This window comes from Oncorhynchus keta, chromosome 10 (assembly GCF_023373465.1).
Source record: "Oncorhynchus keta strain PuntledgeMale-10-30-2019 chromosome 10, Oket_V2, whole genome shotgun sequence".
Taxonomy (NCBI): Eukaryota; Metazoa; Chordata; class Actinopteri; order Salmoniformes; family Salmonidae; genus Oncorhynchus; species Oncorhynchus keta.
In genome coordinates, this window is record NC_068430.1 from 39,334,871 (window position 1) to 39,349,871 (window position 15,001).

General features: G+C 44.2%; 1 protein-coding gene across 2 annotated transcripts in view; it reads right to left on the minus strand.

Moving 5' to 3' along the window:
* Nucleotides 1-10,099, minus strand: part of LOC118388680 (growth/differentiation factor 11-like) — a 57,574-nt gene extending 47,475 nt beyond the window's left edge. The window contains exon 1 of one of the 2 annotated variants that reach the window (XM_035778026.2): nucleotides 9,303-10,099. In XM_035778026.2, coding sequence (XP_035633919.1) covers nucleotides 9,303-9,717 — 415 coding nt within the window. In that variant the 5' untranslated portion in view covers nucleotides 9,718-10,099. The remainder of the gene's footprint in view (nucleotides 1-9,302) is intronic. The other variant, XM_035778028.2, reaches the window with a different exon arrangement.
* Between the last annotated feature and the right edge of the window lie 4,902 nt (nucleotides 10,100-15,001).

The window sequence follows — 15,001 nt, forward strand, 5'->3', positions numbered from 1 at the left end:
TTCCTTACAAATAATAACTTAGGACATGTGTGCCTTATTTTCTGTATATCATGTTGTCGTTTCTACTGAAGCATACAGTATGTATGTATGAATGTATGGAGCATAATGTATTTACAGTTGTATTCACGTTTTCAAGTATTGGTTACAAATATTGCATTCCGATTATTGCATAGATTGTAATGGACACCTATGATGTGTGTAAAATACTTGTTTTGTTGTACTGATTATAATGAGTTAATGCTAAGCTATTTGCCAGCTATGTGTGGCGCCCTGTTTGTTGACATTATGCAATGCATTCTGGGTGTCACGTAAATGTCGGTCAGATCAAAGAAGTTATAATGAGGTGATGTAATGGTTCACTTGTCTTTCGAGTAAACTTTCGGAAGTGAATGAATGGAAGTAGACAACACACCCCCTTCAACATGCATACTGCAAGCAGACCAAGTTCATCTTGTTCTCCTCTTAATATCTTTGGTTGACACAAAAAAAACATGTGGGCGAGCACAAACTACCCATCGTCGAATTACTTTTGATTTCTATAAAGTGTTTTACTCAATTATTTTGATCAATGTTAAGTTCACCCGTGATGTGATGAATTATAAATAGTAATTGCTATTAGCTCATTCATATTGGGGTTTCTGTCAGCAGAGAGTTCTCATATGACCGCTTGTGTTACGTCAATCTTTCCTCAGCGCTAGGACTAATGTAGCCTGCATTTTCCAGTTTGGATGATTGTGTATGCTGTCGCTACTTCTGTGAAGGTCTGAATAGTGCATCCCAAATAAACTGGTCACATTCAGGACATAACTTTGTAAGGACTGTAAGGTCATTTCACTGTAAGGTTGTATTCAGCGCATGTGGAAAAATAACATTTTATTGGATTTGTTTGTGCAACATGTTTCTGTGAAAAAACAGTGTTACTAGCTCAAGTGCTGACTGTTGTGTAAAGCGAAACTGGGCGTTCTAAATAAGCTGTCACGCCCTGATGTACTTAGTCTGTGTTAGTTTGCACAAGTTAAGGCTGTTTCGGTTTTCACTACGTTTATTGTTTTGTAGAGTTTGTGTTTTGGATTCGTGTTACTCGTGTTACGTGATTAAACATGGATCGCAATATACACGCTGCAGTTTGGTCCGACTCTCCTTCACCACATGAAAACCGTGACAGAATCACCCACCGTAAACGGACCAAGCAGCGTGTCAACAGGCAGGAGCAGCCCAAAGAGGAGCTGCGTATTAAGGATTTCTGGACATGGGAGGAAATCCTTGACGGGAGAGGACCCTGGGCTAAACCAGGGGAGTGTAGCCGCCCAAAGGTGCAGCAGGAGAAGAGGAAACAGGAGCAGCCCAAAGAGGAGTACAGTATGGACTATACTTCTTGGGAGGAGATAGACAGGTGGGCGGTCGACCCAGGGAGAGTGCCGGAGCCCGCCTGGGATTCGATGGAGCAGTGCGCGGAAGGTTACAGGAGAATGAGGTTGGCGAAGCAAGCACGACGGCGGGGACGGAAGCCCGAGAATCAGCCCCAAAAATGTATTGGGGGGGCTTACAGGGAGTATGGCAACGCCAGGTAGGAGACCTGCGCAAACTCCCTGTGCTTACCGGGGCTAGAGAGACCGGGCAGGCACCGTGTTATGCAGTGGTGCGCACGGTGTCCCCAGTGCGGGTGCATAGCCCGGTGCGGTATATTCCAGCTCCGCGTATCGGCCGGGCTAGATTGAGCGTCGATCCAAATGCCATGAAGCCGGCTCTACGCATCTGGTCCCCAGTGCGTCTCCTTGGGCCGGCTACATGGCACCAGCCTTGCGCTCTGTGTCTCCGGCTCGCCTACATAGCCCAGTACGGGCTATTCCACCTCGCCGCACTGGCAGGGCGACCGAGAGTATTCAACCAGGTAAGGTTGGGCAGGCTCGGTGCTCAAGAGCTCCAGTGCGCCTTCACGGTCCGGTCTATCCAGTACCACCTCCACACCCCAGCCCTCCGGTAGCAGCTCCCCGCACCAGGCTTCCTGTGCGTATCCTCGGCCCAGTACCACCAGTGCCAGCACCACGCATCAGGCCTATAGTGCGCCTCGCCTCTCCTGCGCTGCCGGAGTCTCCCGCCCGTCCGGCGCCGCTGCCGGAGTCTCCCGCCCGTCCGGCGCCGCTGCCGGAGTCTCCCGCCCGTCCGGCGCCGCTGCCGGAGTCTCTCAGCCCAGAGGCTCCCGAGTCTCTGCCCCTCTGTCCCGAGCCTCTGCCCCTCTGTCCCGAGCCTCTGCCCCTCTGTCCCGAGCCTCTGCCCCTCTGTCCCGAGCCTCTGCCCTTCTGTCCCGAGCCTCTGCCCTTATGTCCAGAGGCTCTTTTCACTCCTGAGCCTCTTTTCACTCCTGAGCTTCTTTTCACTCCTGAGCTTCTGCCCCTCTGTCCCGAGCTTCTGCCCCTCTGTCCCGAGCTTCTGCCCCTCTGTCCCGAGCTTCTGCCCCTCTGTCCCGGGCTTCTGCCCCTCTGTCCAGAGCTTCTGCCCCTCTGTCCAGAGCTTCTGCCCCTCTGTCCAGAGCTTCTGCCCCTCTGTCCAGTGGGGTCATTGATAAGGGTGGCCATGGTGAGAAAGCCATGGAGGCGGACAATAAGGCGGACTAAGACATTTGTGAAGTGGGATCCACGTCCCCCGCCGGAGCCGCCACCATGGACAGACGCCCACCCGGACCCTCCCTATTGATTTGAGGTGCGTTCGGGAGTCCGCACCTTATGGGGGGGGGGGGTTCTGTCACGCCCTGGTCGAAGTATTTTGTGTTTTTCTTCATGTATTTGGTCAGGCCAGGGTGTGACATGGGTTTTTGTATGTGGTGTGTAGCTTAGTGGGATTGTAGCTTAGTGGGATTGTAGCTTAGTAGGGTGTTCTAGGAGAGTCTATGGCTGTCTGAAGTGGTTCTCAATCAGAGGCAGGTGTTTATCGTTGTCTCTGATTGGGAACCATATTTAGGCAGCCATATTCTTTGGTTGTATTGTGGGTGATTGTCCTGAGTGTCTTGATGTCCTTAGTCTGTGTTAGTTTGCACCAGTTAAGGCTGTTTCGGTTTTCACTACGTTTATTGTTTTGTAGAGTTTGTGTTTTGGATTCGTGTTACTTGTGTGATTAAACATGGATCGCAATATACACGCTGCAGTTTGGTCCGACTCTCCTTCACCACATGAAAACCGTGACATAAGCGCTCTAATCACACTGGTTTGAGCTTACGCTGCAGGGACCAGTGTAAAATGATCCCACCTGTTTGTTGGTACATGTGTAAAGGTTAACGATTAAAAGCATACCCATAACATGATGCAGCCACCACTATGCTTGAAAATATGGAGAGTGGTACTCAGTTATGTGTTTTATTGGATTTTCCCCAAACATAACACTTTGTATTCAGAAAAACATATTTATTGCTTTGCCACAATTTTTGCCATTTTACTTTAGTGCCTTGTTGCAAACAGGATACATGTTTTGAAATATGTGTATTCTGTACAGGCTTCCTTCTTTTCACTCTGTCAATTAGGTAACTACAATGTTGTTGATTCAGCCCCAGTTTTCTCCTATCATCAACCCAATCTTCGGGCTACCCAAGAGGAAACGCCGGGGTTACAGAGGAACGAGAGGGGGGATCCTGGTGAGATTAAGGCGAAAGCAAAACCGGCCATCTCTTCCCTCCATTCTACTGCGAATGTACAGTCACTTGATAATAAGATGGATGACCTCAATTGCGGATTTGCTACCAACAGGACTCTCGGAATTGCAATATTCTTTGCTTTTCAGAAACATGGCTCTGTGACAAGATACACCCCATGGCTATCCAACTTGATGGATTCTCCATTCACAGGGCGGACAGGACAGTGGAGTCAGGGAAATCGGGGGGGATGGGGTTTACCTCTTCATCAACTCCAACTGGTGTGCTTAATTCCATCTTGAAATACCTTATTGCCAAATGTCGACCCATCTGGCCTCCCGAGTGGCGCACTACAGCCTGGGGTTTGATCACAGGCTGTGTCATTGCTGGCCGTGACCGGGAGTCCCATAAGGAGGCGCAAAATTGGCCCAGCGTCATCTGGGTTAGTGGAGTGTTTATCCGGGGGGCTTTACTTGGCTCATCGCGCTCTAGCGACTCCTTGTGGTGGGCCGGGTGCCTGCAGGCTGACTTCTGTCAGTTGAACAGTATTTCCTCCGACACATTGGTGCAGCTTGCTTCCGAGTTAAGCAGGCAAGTGTTAGGGAGCACGATTTGGCGGGTCATGTTTCGGTGGACGCATGACTCGACCTTCGCCTCTCCCATGCCCGTTGGGGAGTTGCAGCGATGATACAAGATTGTAATTAGATCGCAATTGGATATCACAAAATTGGGGAGAAAAGAAAATACAAAAAAATAAAAATAATTAAATGCTGACCCTTCTACCTCTGAAGGGAGTTTACAGCTGTTATCGGTGACTGCTGTATATATTCCACCTCAGGACAAGAAAAATAACAAGCTGGTGCATAATGAACTAGGCTATAAAAAAGCAGGAAACCCTACACCCAGAGGCTGCCTTTCTGGTTGCCTGCTATTTTAATTTGGCTTCACTAAGACATGTGATGCACAACTTCCATCAACACGTCTCCAACACCACTAGGGCCAATAAAGTCCTAGACCACTACATTTCTATCCACAAGCAAACATACAAGGCCCTCACTCGTCTGCCATTCGGCAAATCAGATGATGACTCCGTACTCTTGCTTCCTGTTTACAAGCAGAAGCTGAAACAGGAAGTACCCACGATTAGTTCCGTTGAGAAATGGTCACCAGAATCAGAGGGTATGCTTCAGTACTGCTTTGCTAGCGCTGATCGGAATATGTTTTGAGACTCCACCGATAATCACCTCCGTCACCGGCTTCAATCGAAAATGCATCGGCAACGTTGTACCCGCCGTGAGGGTTCACGTTTCCAATCAAATGCCCTGGATTTACACCAAGGTTGGTGCTAAACTAAAGAGCGGGGCTACTGCACACAGAGCTATCATAAACAACCCTGATGTTACGGCCAAAGACAGGAATAAGTTCAAGAAGGCCCGCTATGACCTCCCCAGTGTCATCAAACAAAGAAAAGGACAATATAGGAATAATGTGTAATCATATTACACAGGCTCTGACACCTGCCTCATGTGGCAGGGGCTCCAGTCTATTACAGATGACAAAGAAAGACCTAACTGTGATCTATCTGCCCAACGATGCCTCTCTACCAGACGAATTCAAAGCATTTTATGCACGCTTGGACAGCAACAACATTGAGCCGGGTGTGAGGGCCGTCACCGACCCAGAGAACTGGGTGATCTTGCTCTCCGAGGCTGACGTACGAAGGGTCTTTAATCAGGTCAACACCCGCAAGGCCGATATTCCAGGACGCGTTCTCAGAGCATGCGCAGAACAGCTGGCAGGCATATTCACAGTCCTTGTCAACCTCTCCTTGTCGCAGTCTGTATTCCCCACATGTTTTAAGATGACCACAATCATGCCTGTTCCTAAGAAATCTAAGGCTTCATGCCACAATGATTACTGCCCTGTAACACTCACTTCTGTAATCATGAAGTGCTTTGAGAGGCTGGTTATGGCACACATTAACTCCACCATCCCAGCCACCCTGGACCCACTCCAATTTGCATACCGCCCCAACAAATCCATTGATGACTCAATCTTAATTGCTCTCCACACTGCCCTCGCCCACCTAAATAAGAGGAATATCTATGTGAGAATGCTGTACATTGACTACAGCTCAGCATTCAACACCATTATCCCCTCCAAGCTTGTCACCAAGCTTAGGACTCTGGGTCTGAACACCTCCCTCTGCAACTGGATCCTGGACTTGAGGGGCCAACCCCAGGTAGTGAGCGTGGGCAACATCACCTCCACCACGCTGGCTCTTAACACAGGGATGTGTGCTTAGTCCCCTCCTGTACTCCCTGTTCACCCACGACTCCAACACCATTATCAAGTTCACTGACGACACAACGGTGGTAGGCCTGATTACCGGAAACGAAGAGTCACCCTACAGGGAGCAACAACCTCTCACTCAACGTCAGCAAGACCAAGGAGCTGATCGTGGACTACGGGAAATGGGGGGGGGGGTGAGCACGCCCCCATCCACATCGATGGGGAGGCAGTGGAGCAGTCTTAAAATGGTCCAAACACACACACAACAGTGCCTCTCCCCCCTCAGGAGGTTGAAACAGTTTGGCATGGGCCCTGAAATCCTGAAAGGGTTCTACAGCTGTACCATTGAGAGCATATTAACTAGCTGTATCACTGCTTGGTATGGTAATAGCACCACCTCGATCGCTACAGAGTGTTGTGCGGACAGCCCAGTACATCACTGGGGCCGAGCTCCCTGCCATTCAGGACCCCTATATTTTCTCTGCTGCCGCACGGCAAGAGATACCTGTGCAAGTCTGACACCAACAGGCTCTTGAACAGCTTCTATCCCCAAGCAATACGACTGAAACAGCTAACAAAATAGCTACATGGATCAAGTTTTCCTTGTGTCTTTATCAACCTTTTATTTCAGTATTTCAGTCTCTATGCACACTCACAGGGCCCAATACACACGCAAACACTCACTCACATCATTTTCTCACTCACACATAATATGCACATACATTTATACTGACTCTACACACCCGCACACCCACTCACATGTAACCTGCTGCTACTCTGTTCATCTTATATCCTGTTGCCTAGTCAGCTTACCCCTATATCAAAATCAAATCAAATCAAATGTATTTATATAGCCCTTCGTACATCAGCTGATATCTCAAAGTGCTGTACATATCTACCTCCATCACTCCAGTATCCCTGCATGTAAATATGGTATTGGAACTGACTTTTTAAATATCTTCCTGTATATAATATGCTTACTTATTTACTTTATTGTGTATTCCATATTTCTTCAACTTATTTCTTGTGTGCTTTTTTCTAGTAATACATTGTTATTGATTATTGCATTGTTGGGTTTTGAGTGTGCAAGAAGGGCATTTCACTGTACATTTTTGAATTTGAAACATTCTATTGCGCACAGAGTGAGTCCATGCAACTTACGCAACAAGTCACATATTTAGGCTTGCCATAACAAAGGGGTTTAATACTTATCGACTCAAGAAATTTCAGCTTTACATTTGTATTCATTTGTAAAAATCACAAAAAACATAATTCCACTTTGACACTGTTGGATATTGTGTGTAGGCCAGTGACTAAAAATGTCAATTTAATCCATTTTAATTTCAGGCTGTCACACAACAAAATGTGAAAGAAGTCAAGGGGTCATAATGCTTTCTACAGGCACTGTATGCTATGAATTGCAATTCATACAATATGTTATGAATTTGGTAAATGTATGATATGTTACGAATTCCAATTTGTTGTGGCTAACGTTAGCTAAGCTAGGGGTTAGGGTTAAGGTTAAGGTTAGGGTTCGCTTTTGTGCTAAGCAGTTACAAAGTAGCTAAAAAGTAATAAGTAGTTGCTAATAAGCTAAAGTTGTCCATGATGAGATTTGAACACATTCACATTACTGTTTTATGTAACCATACCAAACCTAACCTATCATACTAATTTGGACATCTCGGATTTACGTTTACTATGTTACGTCTAGTCTATGAGACCAGGCTGGTATGACAATCGAAGAAGAAGTTAAGGGAACACAAACCTATCTTTGTTCCCTCTTGGGAAAAAAAACGGATTATTTGCATAGCTTTTCGTTTCCTTGTGCGGAATATATTATGTGTGTAAATGTTGTTGAACCACGGCGATTCGCCGCGAAAAGGTCACACACTCCCCTCGACCCCAACTGTTTCTCTGGCTTTGTGTCCTCACAGGGAAAAAACGAGCTGTGCCTATAAACTTCGCATTTAAAAGACAAGTGCGGTCGAGGGGGACTGCTGCATGGGGGAAACAATAGCAGCTTTTTTGGACACACTTTTTCTGACTGCGATGAACAGCAGGGAATCCGGTAGAGCCCTCTTATAAAGAACCACAGAGCACAGCTGCTGGGCTCTATAATTTTAGGGAATGTTGGTGTTTTTTTCTCAGTAATAATACGCAAAACCTTCCTGTCCACATTTGAACATGTTATTTTATACTTGTTTATAGGCCATATTAGGCCTAAACTGTCCCTCTGCTATTTAAAGCATATCATATTGTAGGCTATATTTTGGGCATACAACTGCAAGATATGCAAAATAATGGATAGTGTGCAAAGGTTCGGCGCAATACATCTGCCTGCCAAATGCTACATTATCATTACTGATTTATGCACTCCAAACAGACATTGGCATAGCATTCAAAAGTCTGTCATGCGGCTAATGAAAGTCAAATCACAAAACATGACAGAACAACCGGAAATTGCAAATGATCAGTGACCTAATTTGCCAAAAACCGAAACAACGGTTTCAAAACTGCTATGTATAGGAACATGATACAGAGTTATTTAAAAGTATGTTACATGAAGTCTGGCCCTGAAATGATTTAAAACTAAGAAAATATGCTATAATTTGGGGTAGACTATAGACTTCCCCGGGCACAACCCCATAGATGACCTAGGCTAAATCCGCGCACGAGCTGTCAGTACTGGCACGCTAGCCTATAGTAGGCTAGAAGTACATCATCCAAAATATCCCTTCTCTTCATGTAGGCCTACATAGAAAGACTGAACAAAATAGTTACATTTATGCGTCATATGAATAATAAAAATAATATGAATAATATTAGCCTAATAATAATCATAATAATATTGGCTTGACCAACTCAAAGTTAATTACTCTGGTGACCTGTCATAGAGTGATGAGGCTCTTTATTGATTTATTGATTTTTCAAGTTCACACTTAATCCATACAGATATTTTTGACAGCCGTAGCAAACAGCTGACCCTGCATCATCAGGGCGGCAGGTAGCATGGTGGTTAGAGCGTTTGGCCAGTAACTAAAAGGTTGCTAGATCGAATCCCGGATCTGACAAGGTAAAAATCTGTCGTTCTGTCCCTAAGGCGTCATTGTACATAAGATTTTGCTCTTAACTGACTTGCCTAGTTAAATGAAATAATGTGTCCTATTTAAACGGTTATTTATTTTACTTGATTAAATAGATGATCACAAAATCATTCGAAGTAGGCCTATTGATGTTCAAATGCCTAGGATATCCTCTGTCCAAGCATGCCAATAATAATCACAATCACACCACATTTGACAACGACTTGCTGCTCACTCCTAGCATTGGTTTACAAAGTAATTAATCATTTTCAACAGCTATGGGACAAAGTTGCATTACTCACGCTCGGAGGCCATAGTGATGACGGACTCCGTCGTGGCGTGATATTCGTCCTCCTCCATAAACTCATCCTGAAAGGACGCGTCTCCCTGGAAATCGTGATGGTCCAGAAGCTGCTGGAGTGGGGGTGCCTTGGGGAGCAGCTGGTTCACTACCTCCCTACTAATGTTAGGAGCCTGCTTGAGCCGCAGCTTGCTCAGGATCTGAGACTTGATGGTCTCCAGCCTCAGGACTTTACTTTGCTCTCGCCAAACGCATGCGGAACATCCATGAGCGCCCGCTTCTTCATCGAGGAGCGAAAGCCCGTCGTCCGTGGGAGTCTCGCTCGTTGGTGGCAAAAAAAGATTAGGCTCGTCACTCCCAGACAGTCCCAGACAAATATAAACCATCAAACACAGCAAAAAGTTATACCTCGGCATGATGATGACTTGTCAGGCTATATAACTTTCTGCTCGCGGTATCCCCTTCTCTACCCTCTGAAATGTTGCTTGTCACAACCTGTTTCCTTACCTTGCAAAGGTACCAATGATATGCAACTACTCCAATAGAGTCGCCTCTTAAAACGATTTTATTGTAGGACAGCAATAAACCGAGGAAGGTGCGTCCTAGTGGGTTTTCTCTGTACTTAAGCCTATCTATCGATTTGACGCATAACCCGTTTTCATGCTATAGTTGTTTTGGTTGCCTTATCTGATAACAATTAAGTCCATAGGTGCGAATGTTAAGATGTGTCATTGAAAAGTGTGCAAGTACCTCCTAAAAGGGCTCGTTATATATATCCGCTCCTCCGTGTCGTAATCCGTCTCCATTGGCTAAGATTCCAACAAAAGGCTTTTAGGTCTGTCACCAAGTCAAGAAAAAGAGGGAGCTAGAGGGAGGGAGCAAGGGAGAATGGATTGGAGAGTAGTTTGTCCAGTTTGCATTTTATTACTGTATTGAGATAAGGTTTCAAGTCATTACATGTCATTAGTGGTATGATTTTTTTTCTTTATGTTAAGAAACTAGTGTTGGTAAGCAGTGAATAGAAATTTCAACCACGACTTATCCTCCCCCTTCTCTTCTCTCACGTGTAATATGTCCCTGTTATATATATTGAACAAAAATATAAACACATGTTTCATTAGCTGAAATAAAATATTCCAGAAATGTTTCTTAATCACAAAATTCTTATTTCTCCGAAATGTGGTGCCGATTTGTTTTTACATACCTGTTAGTGAGCATTCCTCCTTTGCCAAGATAATCCATCCACCTGACAGGTGTGGCATATCAACAAGTCGATTAAACTGCATGATTATTGCAGAGGTGCACCTTGTGTTGGGGACAATAAAAGGCCACTCTAAAAATGTGCAGTTTTGTCACACAACACAATGCCACATATGTCTCAAGTTTTGAGGGAGCGTGCAATTGGCATGCTGACTGCAGGAACGTCCACCAGAGCTGTTGCAAGAGAATTTAATGTTCATTTCTCTACATAAGCCACCTCCAACTTTGTTTTAGAGAATTTGGCAGTATGTCCAACCGGCCTCACAACCGCAGACCATGTGTAACCACGCCAGCCCAGGACCTCCACATGCGGTTTCTTCACCTGCCCAATCTCCTGAGAACAGCCATCCGGTAAGCTGATGAAACTGAGGAGTATTTTTGTCTGTAATAAAAGCCCTTTTGTGGGAAAAAAGTTATTGATTGGCTGGACCTGGCTCCCCAATGGGTGGGCCTGGCTCCCAAGTGGGTGGGCCTATGCCCTCCCAGGCCCACACATGGCTGCGCCCCTGCCCAGTCATGTGAAATCCATAGATTACGGCATTTATTTCAATTGACTGATTTCCTTGTATGAACTGTAACTCAGTCAAATTGTTGAAATTGTTGCATGTTGCGTTTATATTTTTGTTCAGTAATATTATTTGTAAAATGAGTCAAATGTATGCATAAAATGATACGTTGAACCTGGCCTGCCCCCATATAATTGTGAAACTTTCAAACTTGACTCATGAGTGACAGGTTGTGCTAAATGGCAGTGGGATAGCATCTTTGTAATTTAAGAAGTATTATGTTGACAATAGTGACAATCATTTTGTGTTAGACTACCTCAAGACTTTTAATGCAATGATTTTACATCGAGATGTGCAAATGCAGCATACATTCTAATATAGACTGTCAAACATCTAGGCCCTGATGATAAAAACATGAATTCCATAAAAGAGTGGGATATGCCAACAAAAGAAAACAATGGAGCAAATGCATCCCATGACATTTTCAATTGCACCTAACACTTGATTTAAATATATCTATATATCCATAGCACTCAAGGATTTACATTCCGTGAGGGCAACACAACTTTTTCTAAACATGATTTGAAGCTTTAAATAATCTGTTAACAAAGTATTCTATTACATAAAGGCACAAGGGAGTTATATGCTCTTAGTTTTTTTTAACAGCCTGGGCAAAATCTCTTGTGAAATTATCAATGTTGGTCAGGCAATTTGTGATCTCTCACTGACTTAAAAAAAAAAGATTATGAAGATTTGCTCTCATACCATATTTGTTCAATATGATAGTCTATGATTGTTTCAACCATTATATGCATGGTCAGTGCATTAGTAACAACTGTTAGATTTCAATATAGTAGCTCAATTTGAGTGACAAATGCCTGTTGGTAAGGTTTTGTCTTTCTAAACAATATTCCAAACTAGCAATGAAGCCATTAACCAATAAACTAACCACATCGATCAATTAGTCAACCAATCGACCAATCAATCCATATACTCTAGCCATCATTATTTTAAATGAATCCCTTTTATTATTTCTAAAGTCCTCATCTCCTCAATGAACATTAAAGTTATATTGTTACTCAATCCTGGAATACACAATTGATTATTAATACTTTATTGAGGCCTCTACGTATGTAAAGCCAACTACAATGCACTTGTATATGAAGTTCATTACCTCTGCCTGCCATAAATACTTCCAGCTATTACATGCTAAATATTCTGAATCAATGTGATTACTTATTTTGAGATTATCTCTGGCTAATTACTAATGGTAAGTATTGTTCCAATTATGGTATTGACTGTCCATCAGTTGAGTAGACTACCATGTAGTGTACTGCAGAACTAGCTTACTACTGTCATCTACTGGCTGAATATACAGTTACAATTTCAGTTAAACAAGGTAGATTCAGAAGTTAGTAATATTCCATGTGCAAATGTATCCTTGGTAGAGCACATCTACCAGTAGTCTCCATTAGAATTGAGGATTTCTGACACTTTAAAGAAGTCTACACAATAGCTACTTGGTATGTAATGGTGCCTAGTGGAGCTTGCTTTAATGAATCATAAAGATATCAACAAGTAATTGATAGGTTAATACTGTGTAATTACCATTTTACCACGTACCTTCTTAGTAAATACATGGTAATTTTTTTATCTTGCGGCCCATTTTTTTTCTCAAAATGGTATTTGGTAATGTCAAAATGTGTTTATTGGTTTGCATGTGAAAGTAATAAAGGAGTCTGCGGGCCACTGTAGTATGTACTTTATGTCACACTTTGAAACCACAGACCCTTTCCTTGTTTCTAGATGCCAATTAAGCACGAATGTGCATGTGCCAATTGAATCTAGGGTTGTCCCATTTTAGAGCAACTGAAATTAGGAAACGGTCGATGGCTGTATTTAATGAAAGTTTTATTATAAAGATTTCAGCAAACAAAGACAGGCCCGACTTTACACAGGACAAACATTGGTACACGGTAAGGGTTTAAGATTTTACAATTTGACAAGTATCGAATGACAGCGAATCGGAGCTCCAGTCCGCCCATATTTTTCGCCGCTCAATTCCCTTGTGCTTGTACGTGGAGAGTTGAGTACCTTGGCCACAAGAGGTATGGATGGACCATAACAGTTTAACAGATGCACTCTCCCTGCAACCACAGTAGGCCTAGGCCTAAACCCTGTTTTGTCTGTCCCCCCTAGTGTCAATGAGAAATGCAACAGCTGCAATGTGTTTAGCCTTTGCCGAACATGTCCACAGGAGAGCATAGGCAATAAATGAATTACGACTGAATCTTATTTTAGTGCTTTCGAAAGGTGTCGGGACTGTGAGCACATTCATAGAAAATATTAAGCTGTAGGCTTTACTGAGAGTAGGCAGAACTGATGGGATGTAGGATGGAATGACCTATGTCTGTGTGTGTTCCTTTAGTTGTCTTGTGACCCTATGAAGTCTTAGGCTATTTGTTTTACACCCTAGCCTCAGCTTTTCTACGCCATTGACCACCAAACATGTATGTCGATATGCCAACGATAAAGGCATAAAGGCTCCGTGTTGACCTGTTGGCGGTAGGTACACTTGAAGAATCCCTGCGCACTGGGTAGGCAAAGTGTTCCCATTTTGAAACATATCATTTGTCTGGAGAACAAAAATTCCACCTACCTGGTGGACCGGGAGATCTGTGGCTAAATTGAGTGTGCCATCTTGCACTACCACGGCCCAGCAAAGTTTAATACTAGCCTACTTGAGATTTCATCATTTAAAACCATGACCAGAGAGAGGCTGTCAAATAATACAGCAAAGAGCTGCTTTTCTTATGAGTGACTTCATGTCTAAGATTTATTCAGCACTGTCAACACTTTTTATTCAACACTATTACAAAACATAAAACGCGCTTCTCTCTAATTCCACTGGCGCTGTAACGGCAATGAATGAGTAGCCAAGTGTATCAATAGCATTAGCAGCTCGTTGTGTCTATTTTCATTTCGAGGAGTATTTCACTTTTTCTGGTCATAGGAACAAAATTAATTTGTGCCCGAGGTAGATGCTGTGCGAGTTTAGCCATCGGGTGGAGACTGTGTCCCCTCTCTCTGGTCAGAGCAAGGACCGTGAGGCGGACCCTCTGCTATTCTTCCTCCCTCTGCTGAGACTAATGCGGTGTTCAAACAACTTGGAAATCGGAAATCTCCGACTACTGATTTCAGTGGGTTCAAGACAACTGCGAACTCTGAAAAAAACGAGATCCTACTGGGAATAATAGTTTTGAACAATACTCGGGAACTCGGACATCTTTCCAGAGCCCCGACTTTCCGACCTGAAGTTCACTGACGTCATGATTTGACCCTCTTCCCAGTTGCCTTGAAAGCACCATGACCATCAGTCCAGCATGATGCAAGTACCATCAGTCCAGTAAAAAAAAAAAAAAGTGAATTATTTATATTTATGCTCAGCTGTGCCTCACAATTGTTACACCAACTGGTATATTTTGTTATCAAAGCTTGAGTATTGACATAGGAACACCTATGTGAGAATGCTTTTCATTGATTACAGCTCAGTGTGGTAAGGGTAGGCTACAACACGTCTGCCACGCTGATCCTCAACACTGGGGCCCATCAGGGGTGTGTACTTAGTCCCCTCCTGTACTCTCTGTTCACCCACGACTTTGTGGCCAAACACGACTCCAACACCATCATTAAGTTTGCTGACGACACAACAGTGGTAGGCCTGATCACCGACAACGATGAGACAGCCTATAGGGAGGAGGTCAGAGACCTGGCAGTGTGGTGCCAAGACAACAACCTCTCCCTCAATGTGAGCAAGACAAAGGAGCTTGTAGTGGACTACAGGAAAAGGCGGGCCGAACAGGCCCCCATTAACATCGACGGGGCTGTAGTGGAGCGGGTCGAGAGTTTCAAGTTCCTTGGTGTCCACATCATA